The sequence below is a fragment of the Hyperolius riggenbachi genome, chromosome 8 (genome assembly GCF_040937935.1).
Source record: "Hyperolius riggenbachi isolate aHypRig1 chromosome 8, aHypRig1.pri, whole genome shotgun sequence".
NCBI classification, from domain to species: Eukaryota; Metazoa; Chordata; class Amphibia; order Anura; family Hyperoliidae; genus Hyperolius; species Hyperolius riggenbachi.
Window position 1 is genome coordinate 298341796 of NC_090653.1, and position 21275 is coordinate 298363070.

Consider the following 21275-nt stretch of genomic DNA (forward strand, 5'->3'; position numbering starts at 1 on the left):
CTTGAGGACGGGGTGGGGGAATAAGGTATTGAAAAGAAACCTTTTTTATCACAATAAAAATGTATTTGGATAGTTTAGAAAAATCAGATATAAAAATATAAAAACAACGTTTTATTCAATGGTTTGTTTGATATTTTTTTAAAAAAATCAAAATGCATGGATCAACGATCATAATTGTATGGCATAGTGGTTCGATTTTTCTGATTATTCAATCATGTGGAAAAATTGATCAGATTTCTCTGGTCAAAAAAAAATAAAAATCTTTTATTGCCGCTGAGGTTATGTTAACTTTTTTTTTTTATAGCTTTTTTTAATTTCTGTAAGAGTTTACATTTTATTGTTTTAATATCTTCCTTTGGATTTTGCATTGCTCTGATTCCTCGATATTTACATTTTATCGTTTTAATATCTTCCTTTGGATTTTGCGTTGCTCTGATGCCCGGATATTTGTAGACAGATTCCTTCCTATATGGAGCAGCCAGGCCTTCCCAGCCCCCTCCACACACATCCCTTACTCAACCTCTGCCCTCCACCTTCTCGGTCATTGATCAACCACAGATATTATTTGCTGGGCCTCTGGCAGCTCAGCATTGCCTGGACTGCTGGTCGTGCTGGAAATGGTGCCTGAGCTTCTCCTGGGCCTGCTGGCAGTACTCGGGCCCTCTCCTGGGCATTGTGGGCTATGGGACACCAGCCAGGTACAGCTTCCATTGTCTCCAGGGCTTTCTGTGCATGCCTTCACCTCTCACTCTGTCCTGCGGGAATCAGAACAACGACCTTTGCTTTCAAACTCTCAGCTGTGGGGATAACATGTGACAAAATAATTACAAATAAATAAGATAGACGAGAAAGTTTATTATAAAGTGAGATGTTGGGCGAGCCCCGATTTTCCTGTTTATATTTTAAGATAAAACAATAATATTGGTATTATATAGGAACTCACGTCACAGTCTAATCCTACCATAGTCATAGTCTAATGTCCTACCCTATTATTATGATGTATTTATATAGCACTGACATCTTCTGCAGCACATTACAGAGTACATAGTCATGTCACAGACTGTCCTCAGAGGAGCTCACACTCTAATCCTACCATAGTTATAGTCTAATGTCCTACCATATTATTATTATGCATTTATATAGCACTGACATCTCCTGCAGCACTGTACAGAGTACATAGTCATGTCACTGACTGTCCTCAGAGGAGCTCACACTCTAATCCTACCATAGTCATAGTCTAATGTCCTACCATATTATTATTATGTATTTATATAGCACTGACATCTTCTGCAGCACATTACAGAGTACATAGTCATGTCACTGACTGTCCTCAGAGGAGCTCACACTCTAATCCTACCATAGTTATAGTGTAATGTCCTACCATATTATTATTATGCATTTATATAGCACTGACATCTTCTGCAGCACTGTACAGAGTACATAGTCATGTCACTGACTGTCCTCAGAGGAGCTCACACTCTAATCCTACCATAGTCATAGTCTAATGTCCTACCATATTATTATTATTTATTTATATAGCACTGACATCTTCTGCAGCACATTACAGAGTACATAGTCATGTCACTGACTGTCCTCAGAGGAGCTCACACTCTAATCCTACCATAGTTATAGTGTAATGTCCTACAATATTATTATTATGCATTTATATAGCACTGACATCTTCTGCAGCACTGTACAGAGTACATAGTCATGTCACTGACTGTCCTCAGAGGAGCTCACACTCTAATCCTACCATAGTCATAGTCTAATGTCCTACCATATTATTATTATTTATTTATATAGCACTGACATCTTCTGCAGCACATTACAGAGTACATAGTCATGTCACTGACTGTCCTCAGAGGAGCTCACACTCTAATCCTACCATAGTTATAGTGTAATGTCCTACCATATTATTATTATGCATTTATATAGCACTGACATCTTCTGCAGCACTGTACAGAGTACATAGTCATGTCACTGACTGTCCTCAGAGGAGCTCACATTCTAATCCTACCATAGTCATAGTCTAATGTCCTATCATATTATTATTATGTATTTATATAGCACTGACATCTCCTGCAGCACATTACATAGTACATAGTCATGTCACTGACTGTCCTCAGAGGAGCTCACACTCTAATCCTACCATAGTTATAGTGTAATGTCCTACCATATTATTATTATGTATTTATATAGCACTGACATCTTCTGCAGCACATTACAGAGTGCATAGTCATGTCACTGACTGTCCTCAGAGGAGCTCACAATCTAATCCTACCATAGTCATAGTCTAATGTCCTACCATATTATTATTATGTATTTATATAGCACTGACATCTTCTGCAGCACATTACATAGTACATAGTCATGTCACTGACTGTCCTCAGAGGAGCTCACAATCTAATCCTACCATAGTCATAGTTTAATGTCCTACCATATTATTATTATGTATTTATATAGCACTGAGGGCTCGTTTCCACTATAGCGAATCCGCATGCGGGCACTGCACGCGGATTCGCATAGGCAATGTAAGTGGATGGGGACGTTTCCACTTGTGCGGCTGCGGGAGCGTTTTTTGGTGCGGCCGAAATCTGCACGGCAGAGCCGTCAGATTTCGCGTGCAGAAGGAATGTGCGCGAATCGCCGCTAATGTGTCTAATAGGGAACTCGCATGCGGGGTGACCATGCGGTTTTTGCCGCGAAATCGCATGCGATTTCGCATAGGTATTAATGTTAATTTACACAGGCAGTGACATGGTTAAATTCGCATATACCCTACCTATGCGGAATCGCATGCGAAATCGCGGCAAAAACGCATGCAGAATCGCACCCGCATGCGATTTCGTCCGCGGTGGAATGCAGGCGATTCCGCACCGCACTAGTGGAAACGAGCCCTGACATCTTCTGCAGCACATTACATAGTACATAGTCATGTCACTGACTGTCCTCAGAGGAGCTCGCACGCTAATCCTACCACAGTCATAGTCTAATGTCCTCCCATATTATTATTATGTATTTATATAGCACTGACATCTCCTGCAGCACATTACAGAGTACATAGTCATGTCACTGACTGTCCTCAGAGGAGCTCACAATCTAATCTTACCATAGTCATAGTCTAATGTCCTGCCATATTATTATTATGTATTTATATAGCACTGACATCTTCTGCAGCACATTACAGAGTGCATAGTCATGTCACTGACTGTCCTCAGAGGAGCTCACAATCTAATCCTACCATAGTCATAGTGTAATGTCCTACCATATTATTATTATGTATTTATATAGCACTGACATCTTCTGCAGCACATTACATAGTACATAGTCAGGTCACTGACTGTCCTCAGAGGAGCTCACACTCTAATCCTACCATAGTCATAGTCTAATGTCCTACCATATTATTATTATGTATTTATATAGCACTGACATCTCCTGCAGCACATTACAGAGTACATAGTCATGTCACTGACTGTCCTCAGAGGAGCTCACAATCTAATCCTACCATAGTCATAGTCTAATGTCCTACCATATTATTATTATGTATTTATATAGCACTGACATCTTCTGCAGCACATTACAGAGTACATAGTCATGTCACTGACTGTCCTCAGAGGAGCTCACAATCTAATCCTACCATAGTCATAGTCTAATGTCCTACCATATTATTATTTAGTATTTATATAAAGCTAACATCTTCCTAAGCGATGTACAGAGTATATTGTCACTAACTGTCCCTCAGAGGGGCTCACAGTCTAGTCCCTACCATAGTCCTATGTCTATGTATGTATCATGTAGTGCATGTATCATAGTCTAGGGGCACTTTAGGGGGAAGCCAATTAACTTATCTGAATGTTTTTGGAATGTGAGAAGAAAGTGGAAAACCTGCAGACACGGGAAGAACATACAAACTCCGTGCAGATAGTGCCCTGGCTGGGATTTGAACCAGGGAGCCAGTGCTACAAGGCAAGAGTGTTAACCACTACACCACCGTGCTTAAAGATAACCTAAAGTCAAAAAAAAAATAAATGAGATGAACTCACCTGGGGCTTCCATCAGCCCCCTGCAGACGATCGGTGCCCTCGCAGCTCCGCTCCGATGCTTCTGGACCCGCCGGCGAGCACTTCCGGTTTGGCCGTCACCGGCCGACAGGCATGGGAACGCGAGTGATTGTTCGCATTCCCAGCCTGTATATCGCCCCCTATGCTGCTATCGCAATAGCAGCATAGGGGGCGATATACAGGCTGGGAACGCGAACAATCACTCGCGTTCCCATGCCTGTCGGCCGGTGACGGCAAAACCGGAAGTGCTCGCCGGCGGGTCCTGGGACATCGGAGCGGAGCTGCGAGGGCACCGATCAGCTGCAGGGGGCTGAGGGAAGCCCCAGGTGAGTTCATCTCATTTTTTTTTTTACTTTAGGTTCACTTTAAAGAAATACTGAAGTTGAAAATAATGATGATATAATGATTGGTATGTGTAGTACAGCTAAGAAATAAAGCATTAGGAGCAGAGACATAAGTCTAATATTGTTTCCAGTACAGGAAGAGTTAAGAAACTCCAGTTATTATCTATGCAAAAGAGCCATTGAGCTCCACAACATTCAAAGTCGCAGAGAGCTCTGTCTTCTGAAGCTTGTTATCTCAACTGCCAGCCACTGTATTTTCTTTTTCTCTCCAGAGGACAGGTCAATAGTTCACAAGACTGCTCTGAAAAATTATTTAGAATGCTGAGTATAATGTGTAAACTGCAAATATTAAAGAATGATGCAATGTTATAAAAAAAAAACACTATATAACTGGAAATAAACATATGAGAATATTTTCTTTGCTACTAATCTTCTAGTAATTTAATCTTCTAGTACTACACAACCAATTCATTATATCATTTTTTTTTTTTTTTTACTTTAGTGTTTCTTTAACCTATTTTGGTTTCTGGACGTAGAAACTACGTCCAGAAACCATGTGCGCTGCCGCGCGCCCCCGCGGCCGATCGCGCGCGTGCACGCGCACTCCCGGCCGCGGATTCGGTAGTCAGGGAATCAATGTATCGGACTATGAAGTCCGATCACTGATTCCTCTCCCCCGCTGAAAAAGCGACAGCTTCTCTCGGAAGCTGCGCCTTTTCTGGCCATTCACTTCCTGATGCGCCACTCTAAGCGTGTGTTACGCTTAGAGTGACGTCATGTAAACAAACTCATGGCCGCCATCTTGTGGCCAAAAAGTAATACTACACCTGAAAATAAAAATGAATTAAAATCAACACACATTTACATTATAAATCTATTGTTTACCCCCCACCCTCCCAAAACTACCCAAATAAAATGTTTACTATAAATAAAAAAAACCATTACAATAAATAAAAAAAAAAACATGTAAATATTTACCTAAGGGTCTAAACTTTTTAAATATCAATGTAAAGATGAAATATTTCTATATTTTTTTTATTTTAAACTTGTTAATAGTGATGGATGCAAAATGGAAAAAATGCACCTTTATTTCCAAATAAAATATTGTCGCCATACATTGTGATAGGGACATAATTTTAACGGTGTAATAACCGGGACATATGGGCATATACAATACGTGAGTTTTAATTATGGAGGCATGTATTATTTTAAAACTATAATGGCTGAAAACTGAGAAATAATGAATTTTTCCATTTTTTTCTTATTTTTCCTGTTAAAATGCGTTTACAGTAAAGTGGCTCTTAGCAAAATGTACCCCCCAAAGAAAGCCTAATTGGTGGCAGAAAAAACAAGATATAGATCAGTTCATTGTGATAAGTAGTGATAAAGTTATAGGCTAATGAATGGGAGGTGAACATTTCTCTCGTGAAAACCACGGAACCTGAATGGGTTAATGACGTTAGTAATTTTATTATTAATGTCATGGTGGAAATGTTATTGTGGAATAAATATATTATTGACATTATCACAGTAACAAAGCAATGCAGCGGTATCATGGTAAGATACCAATTTACCCATTCTCTCTTATTTATACCTTCCTGTTTCACTGCACTGTAAATAATAATAATACTGACCTCGGCTGGCTCCACATTTTGGCATTTTCACACCAGTCTTATCAGCTCTGTACTCTGTGTTGGCAGACAGAAGACAGTTAGTGTAAGCAGGCCTCGTGGTTCAAATAACCTTGTTAAAATGTGACATCATTTTTAATTCGCTACAATGGGAATGTATTGTTCAAATCAACTTCAACATGTCTCTATAACTGTAATGATCTGCTCTGCTGTCTGCACGGGCAGACAGCTGTTGTCCATTCTTTAAGTCTGAGGGCTGCAGGTCTCTGGAAAAGAGACCTGTCTTTTCTTTGCAAGTTTCAGAGTTGCTCTGCTGAGGAATTTGCATACACTTGTCATGCAAATTGCCTACCTGCCTCCTTTGAAGGCTTGCAGTATAAATACCTTGTTCTCCCAGAATCCTTTGCTGGTCATGAAGGTTTGTTCCTGCTAAACTCTCCTGGAGAATCAGCCTTGGTTGTTTGCTAAAGATTATCTTAGAGTAATTCCTGGGGACTGCACTAGGCATCCCTTCTAGTGCAGTCAGGTTGTATTCTGTATTGCCTTGTTCTGTCTCTCTGTCTCGATTGTCTTGTCGCCAGCGGCGGTCGACAGGAAATCGTTCTGTCTGTCTGGGAGTGTAGGCCAGAGCTGCGGTTGCTACTGGCTGCTCCATCTGTCTGGATCGCATCCGCTCTAGCGGTAGCAGCGGTGGTTCCTTCTGTGTTCTGTCTTAGGGGTGCTAGCCAGAGCAGCGGTTGCTACTGGTAGTCCCATATGTCTGTCTTGTCTTGTACGACGCTTGCTGTAGGCTCAGTGAGGTAACCATTTAGCAAGCGTTCGCATTCTCTATTTCGTGTTTGTGTTTCTTTGGTTAGTTAGGGTGGCACTCTTATCACTGGGCACCTAACGCGCGGTGATCGTGATTAAACGTGTTCGCTGTTGCGAATGAGTGTGGTGTTCACGTTTAGTTAGCGTTTGTTATTTTCCTTGTTGTTCTTATTGCTGTTACTGGTTGTGCCTTCTCGCTACTCTCGTGCTCTGTGCTGCTCGGTCGTGTGTCACTATTGGCAATCGCCACTATGGCGATAGCGTTCCCACTTCGGTTCCGTTGTTGTGTGTTCACCGTCGCTGGGTGGCGACTGGATTGGTGGACACACATACATTCTGTCTCTGTGTTTTCTCTCTCTTTAAGGGCGATCTTGCCCTGCATTGCTTCAATTCGTACAATTCCCATCTCGTGTCTGTGGCAGTGCAGAGGCTGTGTTCGTCTGCACTCCACAGCTCCATCTGCCGGTGGGAACCTCCCTCTACAGGTGCATAGCACCATAGCTGGGTTTTCTCAATTTACACGCTTGTGGAGGATTTCCGTAGTGTGGGCGCGCGTCCTGTGCGCTGACCACGGAAATAATTCCGCAATCGTTACAATAACACAACCACAACCTAAACCGACATCTCCTTGTATGATAACTGGGCAGAGGGCTCCCTCCTTCAACCAACCTTATAGGAATAGGATGTTAAAGTGTAACTGTCGGGCATAAAATAAAAAATCAATTCTTTATTTTTATCTGGTAAACAAGTAATAAGGATGCTAACCAGGCAATCCAAAAGTTACACATCACTCTTACTTTTCTTGTTTATAAATGATCATTCCCCATTTACCTGACTCTTATTTGGTACACACAAAATTTGGTACACAAAAAGGAAGTTGCAGGGCATGCTGCATTTTCCTTTTTTGCTTCTCTACTTCCCCTCAGACTTAACTAATGCAGCCTGATTGGCTGAAGCCTCTGTTCCTCTCTGATTGGCCAATATTTCTCATGCTGAGACAATGCACGTTCTATAGTGAAGGGCGGGCAAATCAGGCAGAGGAGAGTAAGGGAGGAAATGACATCAGGATTGGCTGCAAAATAGCCACAGTTAAAATGGGAAATGCTAAGAAGGATTTTCTCTTTTTTTACTGTAGAAACATCACTAAAATCACATGTGGACAGTACATGTGTTATGTAAGTAGAGCAAGTATTTATCTACTTATATATGTGTTTGTTTGTTTTCTGAGATAGTATGGCTGACAGCTCCTCTGTAAAAAGGAACTTTACCAAAAGATAGTAGTAGGGTAGTAGGAAGGGAAAATAAATCAATATATTGCAAAGTGATTAGTTAAAAAATAGAAAAAAGACCAAGAAATTATTGATAGTCACTATGTAATTCTAAAATGTTGTTTGAGCTACAGTGAGACTGCAGGTTAGCATCTTCACTACTGACAGACATGAGGGGAAAAAGACATTATCATTATTTTTAAAAACACTCACTAACAACGGTTCACAGACAGGAAACTGTCAGGACCATGGTCATGACATCACACTGTGGGAGGGGTTTCACCACAATATCCGCCATACAGACCGCCCATGACGATCTAATCGAGAAAAGGTAACGATTTCTTGTGGGAAAGGGGTTATCGGCGACTGATCCGGATTAAGTTCAGTCCGTGGTCAAAGTTCCTCTTTACATTGAGGACAGTAGGCAAATGGAACACTCAATTAGTGGGATTTTCAGTGGGGAATTATTGTATTATTAATATAAAATTATATTACTAACAGTCCCAAATTTCCCAAACTTCAAATGGTTGGGGGGATGGGGGGGGGGGGGGGTCTATTCTAGAAAATCAACATCGGAGCAAAAATCTGAAGGGAAAAAAAACAACTTTAAGGCGTCAGTTGATGCATTTTAATGTTTTTGGAATGTGCCAAAAAATGTATGAAAATTACAAAAGGCAGTCATTTTTATTAGTCATTTTATAACTATTTATAGAGTGAAAACCACTGATCTTCAAAGATTCATAATACAACAATAAAATAGAAGTATATTGTGTGTACACACATATCGATTATCAGATGTGCTGGTGGCACATGGAACAATTTAGTCAGTTTGTTGTTAGCATTGTTGTAAATATTGAAAACTATTAGTTGCATGGGGGGAGGGGTCAGGAGAGGGAGGAGGGGCCAGACTCCCTGTTGGCAGGAGTAAACACTATCCACAATTATAAATTCTCTACTATTGGTGGTGAAATATTCAATAAACAAACCATTAAGGATGGTCAGAAATACCGATTTCTGACTCCCCAGAAATTCCAGTTACCAAAAATGTTGATTACAGATTCCGGGGATTTCGGATTACCAATTTCCGAGAAAAGTCTTTTTGTAATTTATTTAATAACTTTAGTTAATTATAATACTTGTGAGTATTGGACCAATCGGAGAATGCAGAATTTTACTACAATAATCGGAATAACATGGAAATTTTAGGCCAATCCAAGTCTTTTAATTGGTCTAAAATCTGATTTTCGCCGAAGAATTCAGCATTCTTTCATTGGCCTAATGCTTTCGAGCTCTGTGATTGGGCTAAAATTCCAGAGTTGCAGTAATGCGACATTTCCGTGGAAATCCGATTACCAATCACCGCTACGGTAAGCCCATTTCTGGTGGAAATTAGGGAATTTCAATTCCACGGAACCGGAATGAGCAGCCATAGAAACCATCACATTGAAAATGACTTACCGTATTTTACTGTGATCCCGATTAATGAAAGGTTTCACAGATATATGTCTGTATATTCTAGATCTTTCAGGACTCGGCAGGTTCTGGAAAAGTGTCTTTGTATTATGGCCCAAAGCATCGCCCAGGTAACTTACTGTATTTATTTATTGTATTTATAAAGTGCCAACATATTACGCAACTCTGTACTAAGAAATCTAATAATATTTTGTAATTTCTCTGTATAATCTTACTGTTACTATGCTTAAAGTGAACCAGAGATGAAGCAACCTCATGTATTTCACCATATATATCAGTGGGAACATTAGAGAAAACACCTACCCTGCTCTCTGCTTCATCCTTCACTGCTCAGCCTGCTTGTTATCAGCCCTGATAAATTCCCTGACTGAGCATTTAGTCTAGCTTTGCTCAGGAATCATTATAGCTGAGTAATTATAGCAGAGCCACAAGGGGGCAGGCTTGGGCTTGAAAACACATCAGAGAAGACAGACTCAGCTATAATGATTCCTGAGCAAAGCCAGACTGGATGCTCAGTGGGGGATTTTATCAGGGCTGATAACAAGCAGGCTGAGCAGTGAGGATGAAACAGAGAGCAGGGTAGGTGTTTTCCCTAATGTTTTCACTGATATATATGTGAAATACATGAGGGTGTTTCATCTCTGGTTCTCTTTAAGGTAAATTTGCTTTGGGATTAAACCCTGGTGTCTCTGAAGCAGGCGATGTGGGCACCACCACAGGGTCCTGTTGAAATATCGGCATTGAGGGGTAATTTGGGCACCTTAGGGTTTACGGTTAGGCATCAGGTAGGAGGTCTGTGGGGGTGTTAGGTGTAAGGTTGGAAGTTTGTCTAGGGTGGGGTTGAAGTTTAGGTGATAGTTTACTATTAAGGTGTAAAATATTGGTACTAAAGGATACCCGAACTGACATATGACATGGGTATGTACAGTGCCTAGCACACAAATAACTAGGCTGTGTTCCTTTTTTTTTTCTTTCTTTGCCTTAAAGAGTTAAACATCAGGTATGCAAGTGACAGTTTCTGTCTGAGTCAGGACCAGGTCGGAACTAGGTCAGACTATAGCGTAACCTTCACTGATAAGTAATTACAGCCATACAACACTTTCCTGTCAATAAATGGGTTCTGAGAGCAGGAAAGAGATAAAAAGGGTTAATAGTTCATAGCTTTTAGCTCTGGCATACTTCAATGAAGGTGTCTTTGAGCAGAGACAATGAAACAGTAAAAACTTAACTAGATTTAAATATAAAATAAAACTGGGGATTATCTAAAAAAGGTCATTTTTAGGAGGAGGAGGATAGATACAATTGTTTTTCTCAACATTTTATTTTCAACTTGGAAGTCTTTTAAATACCAATATTTTACTATCAGGGTTAATGTGCGCCTTTTTTTCCCGATGTACGCGGTGTCTCCTCACTGTGAAATATACCAGCGAGTTGGGTCTCATCAGTGTTGATTGCTTAAATAATTTTAAAAATTAGACATTGTGTGGTCTTTCATGCCAGGTAACCTCCTTCATGCAGGCTGGTACATCTAGAATAGCTGAGTTAGGGTATGTGGGACTCCACATGCTGAACAATACCAGTCTGCATGGTCAATAACATGGGCGGGGTCTGTAAACTGTAAGAGGCATGCAGCACAGCCTCACCCATTCCTGCAAAGCTATAGACGAGGGGATCAGCGTACGATATACGGCTTATTCTGCTCCTGCACAAGTCCTGGCAACACTAAATACTGTTCCCCTTCCAGGTCCATATGGATGGTGGGAAAAGATTTGTCTTTCAGCTATTGCTGGCGGCCAAATTACAGTGTTTTAAAAGTAACTTCAGGTCTGTCTTCTGACGGCCCCGAAGTTACCGACTGTACGCCGCTATAGATGTAATTCCTACCTCATGCTTGGGAAACTGGGAGGTAACTACCCCATACAGGTGGCATTAGATCCTTGGGTGGGCCCATGGCAGAATCTGGTGGAGCAGATGACGGACAGAAATCTCAGTTTTTACCATTTTATAATTATATTTTCTGGGCTCTTCTCATCCGTAGTTCTGGACGGCGACCAACATGTTCATCAAATGACAAAAAGAGCAGCTGTTGGCGTCAAACACTTGGAACTCCTTGTGGTCGTGGGTCACGATGTCTACCAGTTCCACCAGGAGGATACAGAGAGATACATTCTTACCAACCTGAACATCGTACGTACAAAAATGTCACAGTTTCACTATAGCCACCACATGGCATCAACCAAAGTACTGTCGACTAGTAGATACAGTAGATGATGTAGCAATTGTAGAGACAGGAAAAAGATATATATATATATATATATATATATATATATATATATATATAGTTGTAGATTTTTGGTGTATGATAGTAATACGGAATAAAAAACACTAACTCAAGAAAAAAAATCTGTCCAAAAAACACCTATGCTTGCAAGTACTCTAACCGTGCATTGACAATGTATTTATTGTGTAATTAAAGTATACATTGTGTGTCATGTATGAACATATGGTATGTTAAAATGTGTGTGAAATTGAGCATGTTCGGATGTCTGTTTGTGTTTTTGCATTTGTTGAAAGTAAAGTTGGTTTGTGAAAAAGTATGTTTTTTTTTTTTTTAGTTGGTATTGACTTTGAAATTGTCAGTCATGCCTATTTGTGTGCTGTGATTGGCTGCAATAAGTTCATGAGCTTTGAAATAATAGAATGGAGATGATTGGCTGGTAGTGTGCGGCTTATCCAAAAGAAAGGCATGTTGATTGTCTAACAATGTAGTAGAGGATGAATTAGAATCTGGGTGGAGTTAGGGGCATGTTTGGGGTGGAGCTTCAGTTATGTCTGAGGATTTGTCGGCCTTGGAGGGGTTGGAAGAGGAATTGTGGGGGATAATGTGATGTGTGCAGCCATGACTGTTTGTAGTATAGGCAATTTAAAGAGGAGCTGTTAGGTATAAGGTCTCAGAGAAAATAAACACATATATCAGTAGCTAAAGATTGGCTGTACTTACATTACATAGGCATTTCACTGTCCACGTTTGTATTTCACAGAATTTGTATATAGTATATGCAGAGATAGATGCTCCTGACAGCTCATGGCAGGTTCCATGTTTGTCTGTCTTGTATGAAGCCAATTGTGATGTCATATCCTCCATTACCTTGCTTCCTGATGATTCGACTCACAAAAAAGATCAGGATCAAAGATCCTAATGGTTCTTGATCCGGACAACACTACTGTGCAGTGAATATTAATTAGCCATGTGGCTAGGCACAATAGCAGACTCCTTGCAGTATACTCTAATGGAACATGTGCCCTGTGAACAGCACATTGATTTTTCAGTGCTGGCTGCTGTTACAAGCTGCTGTAACATGAGCCTGTAACTTCCCACTGTGAAAGCAGCCTTAGGGCGGGATAGGGAAATGAAGGGGAGGACCAAGGGAGTGCAGTGGGGAGAAGAAGCAGCCCCAGAATGCTTTGCAGTATCTATTATGTGGCCTGCCGGCCTCCTTAGGAGCTTGGGAATACAGAGCCTTGCTGTTTAGCAAACATCAAAGTAAGAGAGATTTTTAACTTCAGTATTGCCTTTTTGGCTTCCTTCTAAACTGTTTAACACAGGAGAATAGAGGTTTAAATTAGCTTTTGCAGCCTGACAGTTACTTTTTAAAGATATATGGCAGTTTTATGTTGGGTCACAGCAGTCATTGCAGTATAGACAAGAAATAAATGTACAATGGTGAGGCCGCTAGTCCATTTTGGACCTCAACATGTCCTCTATCAAGCTTTTCAAGATTGGAAAGGGTTATTCTTGCAAATATATGTATAGTACAAGGTATTTGACTTAAAGTGCCAGGGATGTGGGATACATTGCTGTGGAGTGCTGCAAGAGAAAATAAGCCAGTCACAGGAGCAGGAAGATAAGATGGGTTACATCTGGAGTACACTAGACAAGAGACACATTTTTTTTAGCTTATATTAAATGCAGATTACTTCCGTTCAGCCCACAATGGGAGCACACAACACAAGTAAATATTAAAAGTGAATGAATTGTATTGCAGGGGGCGGAGCTTCTGAGAGACGTCTCCCTCGGAGCCTCTATCCGTGTTCACCTGATCAAGATGATGATCCTCACTGAGCCCGAGGTGATGATTTCATATATAAGGAGGGTATACAGAATGTGAGTTATTAAAGGGACATGCAAAAATAATGCTTATTTCAGGGGGCTTGCAAGTGGACCAATCAAAACAGACAGTGCATTTTATTGGTCCAGACCCAAGCTCCATCCAATGGGCAATAAATGAGCTTTCAAGCCAAAAGTATTAGGATCTCTAGTTACCAGTATGCAGATTGAAAATGGACCAAATCCTATTGTTTATTCATCCATTTTCGAGCTGCATACATTTGCATAAAAAATGTAATAAAGTGTATGACAATTACTGCATCAATATGAATGCTGGGCACACAACAAGATCCTATTACAGGATCCAAAACAGGGCTGCAAGCATCACTCATTGCAGCACCCAAAACAGGGCTGCAAGCATCACCTATTGCAGCACCCAAAACAGTGCTTCAAGCATCACCTATTGCAGCACCCAAAACAGGGCTGCAAGCATCACCCATTGCAGCACCCAAAACAGGGCTGCAAGCATCACCCATTGCAGCACCCAAAACAGGGTTGCAAGCATCACTTATTGCAGCACCCAAAACAGGGCTGCAAGCATCACCCATTGCAGCACCCAAAACAGGGTTGCAAGCATCACTTATTTCAGCACCCAAAACAGGGCTGCTAATATCACCCATTGCAGAACCCAAAACAGGGCCACAGGCATCACCCATTGAAGCTCCCAAAACAGGGCTGCAAGCATCACCCATTGCAGCTTGTGTTACTCGGATACATCAAGTATTATTTCACTATCCGACATCGTGATCCGAATCCATGATTGGGAATTGATCACGGCAGTCAATCACAAATTCAGCCATTATTCCAAGTTTTCGTCCCGTAATCACGTGAAGAATATCTGTGATTATCACCTGAAAACCCGCCAATTTTAGTGGTTAATAGCAAAGCCCCCTTACATGGTAGAAACACCAAATTTGTCAGTTATGTTAAGAAGAATAGCGGGAACAAGAGGAATTTTTTTTTCAAAAAGACCTTATAGTTTTTGAGAAAAAAAATTTCAAAGGAAAAACATACATTTAAATGCAGTTAGTTAATGAAGCAAAACTCACCGACTTTAACGGTTAATAGCAAAGCCCCCTTACATGTTAGAAATACGAAATTTTCAGGATATGTTAAAAAAACAGTGGAAAAATTATCTTTTCCTATTTTTTTAAACTTTTTTTTTAAAGTTCAGAAGGTGGGAAATTTAAAAAACAAAAATGACGTGGGGTCCCCCCTACAGAGCATAGTTAAACCACTTGTCCCCCATGCAGGCTGGGATAGCCATAATGCGGAGCCCTGGCCAACTGGGGCTTGGCACCCTGAGCTATACCAGCCTGAATGGTCCATGGTATGGGGGGCTTCGGGGGGAGGGGTGGGCAAGCCTTCCCCTCCCCCATGGAGACCTTGTTCAATCCATGGACAAGGGGCTCTTCCCCTCCTCCGGTGCCCCAGGAGGAGGTGGGGTGACGACTCCCTGGGGAGGGGGGGTTCATGGTGGCATCTGGGTAGTCTCCTTTAATCTTCTTTAAGAAGGGGACCCCAGATGCCTGTCCCCTCCCAGGAGATATGAGTATAGGGGTACAAAGTATCCCTTATCCATTTCCAAAAAGGGTTAAATGAAATAAAACCACGACGATGAGAAAACTTGACTTCAGTTCCCTGCAGCAGGGAGCACACTAGGCAGAAATGCTACAGTGTATTTTTGCTGCTAGTGCAGGTCTATGGGCCGCATATATCTGTTTTACATTGTGTGTTTTTAAAAGCACAAAACTCGCTGCATAATTTTCAAAAACGCCTTAAAAACAGACTTAACCAGTTCACCCCCAAGGGTTTTTACTCTAACAGACCAGAGCAATTTTCACTTGTCAGTGCTCCTCCCTTTTATTCCCTAATAACTTTATTACTACTTATCACAAGAAAATGATCTATACCTCGTTTTTTTCACCACCAATTAGGCTTTCTGTGGGTAGTACATTTTGCTAAGAATTTTTTTATTCTAAAGCCATTATAGTTTTAAAATTAAACATTATCCTGTGGATAAAACAAACACATTGTATTTGCCCAGTTGTCCCGATTATTGAACCATTTAAATTATGTCCCTATCACAATGTATGGCGACAGTATATTATTTTGAAATATAGGTGTTATTTTTCCGTTCTGTTTTTTTTTTTGTTCTGGCCATAATTACAAGCCCCTATGTAATAAATTAAAATTAATTTTCCCCCATAAAATATAGATTAAAAAAGCTGAGTCCCTAAGGCAAGTATTTATTTATTTATTTTAAGCTAATTTTTTTTTTTTTTTTTAAAGTGTTTTCTTTTGGAGGGGGAGTGTTGGAAGTGTAATTTTATTAATTTTATTACTCATGTGTATGTACTTGTAAATGTATGTATTTTGTACGTGTCATATACTTTTTGGCCACAAGATGGCGCTAGTGAACACTCGTTATAGCAAGTGTTCACTTTTTTTTTTTTTCTTTTACACTTTATTTTATTGTTACATTTCCTGTTTTTGTGAATGGACGTAGCCGCTGTTCGCGGTCACGTCCATTCACTCCAGGCACTGCGATTGGGTAGAGACCCGTTTGGTCCTCTTCCCCAATCCCTCAGCACGGGATCCCGACGGAAACGGCGGCCGTAGCGGTGCGCACACGGCGGTAGCAGCGGCGGGAACGCGCGACTTATTAATACGTCATGTTGCCGTTAATAGGGTAAAGCATGACGTTTTAATACGTTAGGATGCCACTAAATGGTTAAAGAGAAACTCCAACCTAGAATTGAACTTTATGCCAATCAGTAGCTGATACCCCCTTTTACATGAGAAATATAATAATTTTCACAAACAGACCATCAGGGGGCGCTGTATGATTGATTTTGTGCTGAAACTCCTCCCACAAGAAGCTCTGAGTACCGCGGTACTTTTGGCAGTTTGTTACAATGTAACAAGGTTCACAGACAGGAATTAGCTGTTTACAGCTGTCTCTAACAGCTAGCAGCAGCTACATAACCTGCCCACAGTAACAATGTCACCATGTAATACATGTCAGAATGTAAATTGGGGAGAGGAAAGATTTTAAAACAAACACTGACTAAATCATTTATACATAATTATGGTAAAAAATGAAGCACTTTTTTTACTACATTATTTTCACTGGAGTTCCTCTTTAATGTATCTCAATGGAGACGCAGAGGAATGCGTTTTGTACATGCGTTTGTGATGCGTTTTTTTTTTAAATACCATATTACTATATGGTACTCCATTGATTAGGGAAATAATATAAACGCAGCAAAAAAATCAAAAACTCACAGTGCAAAAAACGCATGTTTTTCTGCACTGCATAGGGTGCTCACAGCCTTAATGGGAGGGTGTGTTCAGGGCTGACCATGGCAGGAGGAGGTGTGACATGAGTGTGGGGGTGTGGCCTGACTTCCACACTAGTTCATCTAGTGACATTTGGAAAGGAAAGCACTGGCAAAAACGATCGAGAGCAGAAACGCACGGCAGAAACGAGCCGTGTATTCCCAGCATTACTCCAACTATAAGAAAGTTTCACATTAATGTATGAATAAAGGAAAGATACGCTTCATTGACAAGTAATACGTGCTACACAGACTATTTAACTTCAGAATGATTTTAGAAATGCCCCTCATATTTCCATCTGTGACAAGCTATCATTTTCTGTATGTGACAATATTACTTACATGCAACCAGGACAGCAGCACACTGTTACCTCTGTTTGTTCAGGTGCTTAATCAGTTCAGCTACCTCAGGAAATATTTATTTATTATATTTTATTTACAAACGTTTAAAGGGAACCAGAGACGAAGCCCCCTCATGTATTTTACCATGTATATCAGTAAGAACATTAGAGAAAACACTTACCATGCTGTCTGTTTCGTCCTCACTGCTAAAAGTGTCTGTTATCAGCAGTCACAAGAATCCCAGACTGAGCAATTAAATCTGGCTTTGCTGGGAATGATTATAGCTGAGTCATTATAGCAAAGCCACAAGGGGGCAGGCTTGGGCTTGAAATAACACAGAAGACAGACTCAGCTATAATCTTTCTGTAGCAAAGCTAGACGGAGCAGCCTGACTTCTCAGTCGGGGATTCTTATCAGAGGTGATAACAGTCAGATTACACAGAGAACAATGAAACAAAGAGCAGATTAGGTGTTTACTGTCATGTTCCCACTGATTGATTTATAAGGTAAAATACAAGAGGGTGCTTCATCTCTGGTTCTCTTTAATCAGTTCAGCTACCTCAGGAAATATTTATTTATTATATTTTATTTACAAACGTTTAAAGGGAACCAGAGAGGAAGCACCCTTGTGTATTTTACCATATATATCAGTAAGAACATTAGAGAAAACACTTACCATGCTCTCGGTTTCATCCTCACTGCTAAAAGTGTCTGTTATCAGCTGTGAAAAGAATCCTGGACTGAGCATTCAGTCTGGCTTTGCTGGGAATGATTATTGCTGAGTCATTATAGCAGAGCCACAAGGGGGCAGGCTTGGGCTTGAAAAGACACCAGAGAAGACAGACTCAGCTATAATCTTTCTGTAGCAAAGCTAGACTGAGTGCTCAGTCGGGGATTCTTATCAGAGGTGATAACAGTCAGATTAAACAGAGAACAATGAAACAAAGAGCAGATTAGGTGTTTACTGTCATGTTCCCACTGATTTATAAGGTAAAATACAAGAGGGTGCTTCATCTCTGGTTCTCTTTAACTCCCCAATGTAAGTGTTTATTCATATTGTATTGTTGCCTTTCTTGTGCCAGCCCGGTGTCCAGATCACTGCAGACCTCATGGGCTCACTGGTGAGTGTGTGTGATTGGAGCAGAACCATCAATCCTGCAAGCGATGACGACCCTGAACACGCTGACCTCGTCCTCTTTGTCACCAGGTAGGAACAGAAAATGGAGGATCATTTCCTTTACTCTGCAGGGATCCATTCCTCTGCAGTGATCCATTCCTCTGTACTGATCCATTCCTCTGCACTGATCCATTCCTTTGCAGTGATCCATTCCTCTGCAGGGATCCATTCCTCTGCAGGGATCCATTCCTCTGCAGGGATCCATTCCTCTACAGTGATCCATTCCTCTGCAGGGATCCATTCCTCTATAGTGATCCATTCCTCTACAGTGATCCATTCCTCTACAGTGATCCATTCCTCTGCAGGGATCCATTCCTCTACAGTGATCCATTCCTCTGCAGGGATCCATTCCTCTGCAGGGATCCATTCCTCTACAGTGATCCATTCCTCTGCAGGGATCCATTCCTCTATAGTGATCCATTCCTCTACAGTGATCCATTCCTCTACAGTGATCCATTCCTCTGCAGGGATCCATTCCTCTACAGTGATCCATTCCTCTGCAGGGATCCATTCCTTTGCAGGGATCCATTCCACTGCAGGGATCCATTCCACTGCAGGGATCCATTCCACTGCAGGGATCCATTCCTCTGCAGTGATCCATTCCTCTGCAGGGATCCATTCCTCTGCAGGGATCCATTCCTCTGCAGGGATCCATTCCTCTGCAGGGATCCATTCCTCTGCAGGGATCCATTCCTCTGCAGGGATCCAGTCTTCTGACCAGTTGTAGCTCATTTACTTTCAATGGCATTTATGGAGAGTGTGTGCAAGTAGGGATGATAAATAAGATGCAAATATTTCTGAGTTCATGCAGAATTATGTAAATTTTTATTAGTAGTAAAAATGTTTCAGTACCGTGTTAGCCAAACAATATATGTAGGTAGAAAAAAACAAAGTCTTGTAAAAGTAATACCTTTTAATAGCTAACTGATAAAGTTAAATAATGCAAGCTTTCTGGGATCTAGTCCCCTTCTTCAGGCATATTTCCAGATGTTAGTTTAAGTTAAACACTTATGCAGGTAAATAGTAAACACAAAGATGGCAGTTGTGCTGGTTGCTGTTTAGCAGTTAGATGTCAGGTGATCAGCAGGCTGGAGCCAGTGAGCTCATGCAAGCAAACATGAATTCTAGCAGGTTTCTGAAGCTCATGAAGCCAAGTCAATCATGTTACATAAGGAGTCATGAATCCCGTTAAATATGCCTGAAGAAGGGGACCAGATCCCAGGAAGCTTGCATTATTTAACTTTATCAGTTAATAGCCATTAAAAGGTATTATTTTTACAAGACTTTGGTTTTTTCTACCTACGTAAATTTTTATGAAAATGTATGCAGCATGAAAATGGACCAATCAGTTTAAACCTGGGTGGGACTTGATTGGTCCATTCCGAAGCTGCATATATTTGCATACAAATGTACATAATCCTGCATGATCTCGGAAATATTTGCATGTCATTGATTATCACTATGTGCAAGTCTCATATTCCCACAACTTTATTTTAAGTGGACAAAGGAAAGCATCAGTTTTTTTTCTCCAGGTACGAACCAAAAACCCACCTTTACATTTCCAGAATAGGCAGCTGATAATGCTGTGCATAGAATTGGTACGTAAACCGCCAATACATCATCTTCTATATGCTCCACCTCCCAACATGCCTCCTGTGTCTCCTATATGGTCTATGGGGTAAAAGTCCCTCACGCTCTCACCGTATGTAATTGTAGGTTTGACCTGGAGTTACCGGACGGGAATAAGCAAGTCCGCGGCGTTACGCAGCTGGGCGGAGCCTGTTCCGCCATGTGGAGTTGTGTCATCACTGAAGATACAGGGTTTGACCTGGGCATTACTATGGCTCACGAGATTGGACACAGGTAACTTATTCCTATATCAACATTTGGGAGCCAATCAGTTCCCCCAAACTGAATTCCATTTCCAATTTACCAAGTTTTATTGGAACATAATTTTTTAGGATTTGAATAACATTTTGGATGACCAATTCAAGGACCTTCTAAAGGGTTATCCAGCCCCCCCCCCCCCCCCCCCTAATTATCCCATTCCTCTTTTGTTTGTTTTCTTGCAAACACACATCAAACAAATGACAGGGCTCATAGGCTGCAACCGAAGTGAAGACCAACAGAGGCATGCAGAGGGGCTAAATACATGCCTTGAATGCAAATCAGATGCAAATCATGTACTAGTCCCTAATCTAAAATTTGACTGCAAGTTGAAGCATATGGATGCAGCTAGCCATTAGTATACATGCATGAGTTTTGTACAGCAGGAGACATTGGCAGCGCTTCCAAACAGAGGCTGCACCCGAATTGGCCACCTGCAATAGATGTGCAGAGCTCCACAATGTGGACAAAATTACACAACTTACATTCAAAACAGGTACAGCAAAGGAGGGCGTTAGCTTCAGTATAAATAATATGTGCATATTTGTTTTTTTTGTTATGTTCTGTTATGTTTTTTTAATTATAATTGGTTATCATTTTTGATTGTAACTTTTTAACTTTTCCTGTACTGGAAACAATAAAAAACTCAGATCTGTGCTAATAATGTCCTATTTCTTAGCTGTCCTACACATACAATTCATTATATTATACATTTGTTTTCACTTCAGATTCCCTTTAAATGTTTTTATAAAATTTGCCATAAACATGAATTT

General features: G+C 40.8%; 1 protein-coding gene across 4 annotated transcripts in view; it reads left to right on the plus strand.

The window, feature by feature from the left end:
• The first annotated feature begins 601 nt into the window (after window positions 1–601).
• The window catches only part of ADAMTS13 (ADAM metallopeptidase with thrombospondin type 1 motif 13), a 115139-nt gene continuing 94465 nt past the window's right edge, over window positions 602–21275 (plus strand). For all 4 annotated transcript variants that reach the window (XR_011023252.1, XR_011023251.1, XM_068249215.1 and 1 more), the window contains exons 1-6: window positions 602–698; window positions 9634–9697; window positions 11626–11774; window positions 13634–13717; window positions 18521–18645; window positions 20332–20478. Coding sequence is in view for 2 of the 4 variants with exons in the window: in XM_068249215.1 (XP_068105316.1) it covers window positions 618–698; window positions 9634–9697; window positions 11626–11774; window positions 13634–13717; window positions 18521–18645; window positions 20332–20478 (650 nt within the window). In the remaining 2 variants the exon portion in view is untranslated. The remainder of the gene's footprint in view (window positions 699–9633; window positions 9698–11625; window positions 11775–13633; window positions 13718–18520; window positions 18646–20331; window positions 20479–21275) is intronic.